The 2,596-nt window shown below is 37.1% G+C and overlaps 1 protein-coding gene across 1 annotated transcript; it reads left to right on the top strand.

Moving 5' to 3' along the window:
* The first annotated feature begins 489 nt into the window (after nucleotides 1-489).
* Nucleotides 490-2,296, top strand: LOC114392931. The gene is made up of 2 exons (XM_028354196.1): nucleotides 490-763; nucleotides 873-2,296. Exons 1-2 carry the CDS (start codon nucleotides 617-619, stop codon nucleotides 1,998-2,000), a joined length of 1,275 nt encoding a protein of 424 aa, XP_028209997.1. The 5' UTR covers nucleotides 490-616; the 3' UTR covers nucleotides 2,001-2,296.
* The last annotated feature ends 300 nt before the right edge of the window (nucleotides 2,297-2,596 follow it).

Below are 2,596 nucleotides of genomic sequence, written 5' to 3'. Positions count from 1 at the left end.
GGAGTAAAAAAAAAACAATAAAATCATATGAAGAAATGATTTATTTTTCCTAAAGAAAATGATTTAATTTTCTACTGTTTTCTTTCTATCAAGAATCTTTCCACTTTTGTTAACTTCTTTCGTTCCATACAAAGTACAAGGGTCTATTTTTTTTTCACACTTGTTTTTTAATTTAAAAAATATTACTCATTAATCAAATTTTTAATGTAAAATCAACTAAGTTTTTGAAAATTTATCCTAAAACAATTGTTTTAAATAGCTAAAACCAAAAAAAAAGAAAAAAGAAGAGAGAGAGAGAGAGATTCTATCATCATCTTCAATTTTATGGTCTTAGCTGGAAGAAACGGAGTCATTTGTAGTGTTATATCATATATGGTGAAAACATGAACTCGGTGCAATTGTCCACATTCTTATTTAACTAGAAATAAAAAAAAATGTTAAAAATATGCAATTAATCTTGTTTATAACCTATCTTTTATGTATAAATAAAGATTAAAAAATAGCGCATGCAAAGAAGTGGGCGGTGAGCAAATTCCGAAAATGCGAGCTGCTTTGTTTGTTGTTAATTGTTGAATGTTGATGGGCAACACCGTCACACATTCTCCTGAGTTACGAAATGAACACTCGCAAACACTCAATTCCTTCACCGCGCAACTTCCCTTCCGCCAACACCTCTCCCGTCAATTTCCGCCGCAGCTCCCCGAAGACTCACCTTTCCGCCAGGAAGCTCGCAGCGCGTTTATGGCACTTGCGCTTTTTCAATGTATATTCTATTCTTCTCTTCACTTTCTTTGCAATCTCCAAAGATTATTATTCACTAACACATAAGCCTTATCTATACTAGTTCCTAATCTTCCGATTAATCTGTGCAGCTTGAATCTTCTCCGCCACGTGTCAAGCGTTCAGCGCAAGAGGTTACCAGACGCGATAGCAGGAAGCTTCTCGGAGAAACCAAATTAATAGGTGGTGAGTCTCTTCTCCTCTCAGAACTCCTTCGTGCTCAAACCTGCATTAACAGGCTCAATGCTGAAAAGCTTCTCTGGAAGCGTCGAGAACTCAAGAAGAATCAATCAATGCTAGAGGACTTAAAGGATAAGTTAGCCAGGGAAAGGACAAGTAGGGAGAGAATGGAATCAATGAATGCCAAATTAGTTCTTGAGCTTGCCCAAGCAAAACTATATGCCAAGCAATTTATGGTTTACTACAAGGAGGAAAAGAGGAAAAGAGAAATAATAGAGCAAGTGTGCAACGAATTGGCGATGCAAATAGGAGAAGACAAGGCTAAGCTGGAGGGAATGGAGGAAGAGAGGAACATGCTTCACATAGCAGGGCTGCTGCGTGAAGAGAGCATCCAAATGAAGCTACTCGACGCCAAACTTGCCCTGGAAGATAAGTATAATCAGATGATCCAATTGATTGCGCATCTGCAAAGTTTCTTGAGCTCAAGAGGTGATCAACAGGCAGCTCAATCACTCAATGTTGAAATTTCATGTGACTTCACCAAGTCAAATGATGTTTTTCATGAGAGACTGATTCAAGTTGAACCGTACTATCCTTCCAGTCTCATTGGCCCCTCTTCCACCGTCCACATCGTAAGTCTTGATGAAGATCATTCCCTCAACAATAATGCTAACCAAAACATTCATGGATTAGGAACTGAGGCAGAATGTTGTGAAAATGCTTGTTACAATCACTCTGATTCCCTGGCACTACAAAAATCACAAGATTCAAAAATTGTTAACTGTAAAGGGAGATTCGCAAGAAACTTAGTTAAGACTACTTTTATGAGTAAAGGTTCGGGTGAAAGTGGTTTCAGACAATGGGAATTATTGGGACAACCAAAATCTGCAGAGTCTGTGAATCCGCACATAACTCGTGGGATGAAAGGATGCATAGAATGGCCACGAGGCATTTCCAAAATCAATTCCAAGGTCATCCCTTTGGAAGAAAGAGTGCGAAAACAGAAATCTCAGTTACAACATATACTTAAGCCGCATTAAGGCCTTGTTTCAAGCAGAACAAATATAGAAACAGATTTCGATCAAATTCCATTTATTTAGTTTTGTATTCGGTTGTTCGTACTTCGTGGACCAGATTTTTAGCTTATTTCTCGAAAATAACGTTGTGGTTTGGAAAACCAAACCATTTTGATAGCAAACGATTGATTATTCATTGACGGGTTACATTATCCATATTACCTTCAAATAATGTTATGCACACTTTTTTTTTGTGATCTCATGATAGATTGTAATTTGTTCAATTTCGTGATCATTGTGTACTGAGGCTATTGTTGCTCTATTGCTCTTACCCTTTCTTTGCTGTGTCTAAAATTATCAAGTGCAGAGATATAAGGTTGATTGGATAGTTAAGGGAGAAGGAAAGAGAAGAAAGATCCTGGTTCGATTTCTTCCGATGACAAAGAAAGAAAAGAAGGCTTTCGGGCCCAAGTTGAAGAATTAATGAATGAAAAATTCGTTGCCTCTCGATCATTAAAATGGTTATGAATCACAGGAAATTTATTGTGTGAAGTGGCAAATATAACCCATTTCAGTAAAAACATAGAAAAACAAAGAAATCATCATTTGCCATGATTTAC

The sequence above is a fragment of the Glycine soja genome, chromosome 17 (assembly GCF_004193775.1).
Source record: "Glycine soja cultivar W05 chromosome 17, ASM419377v2, whole genome shotgun sequence".
NCBI lineage: Eukaryota > Viridiplantae > Streptophyta > Magnoliopsida > Fabales > Fabaceae > Glycine > Glycine soja.
The sequence above is the reverse complement of the archived record's forward strand: the minus strand, read 5'-3'. Positions and strand labels throughout refer to the sequence as shown.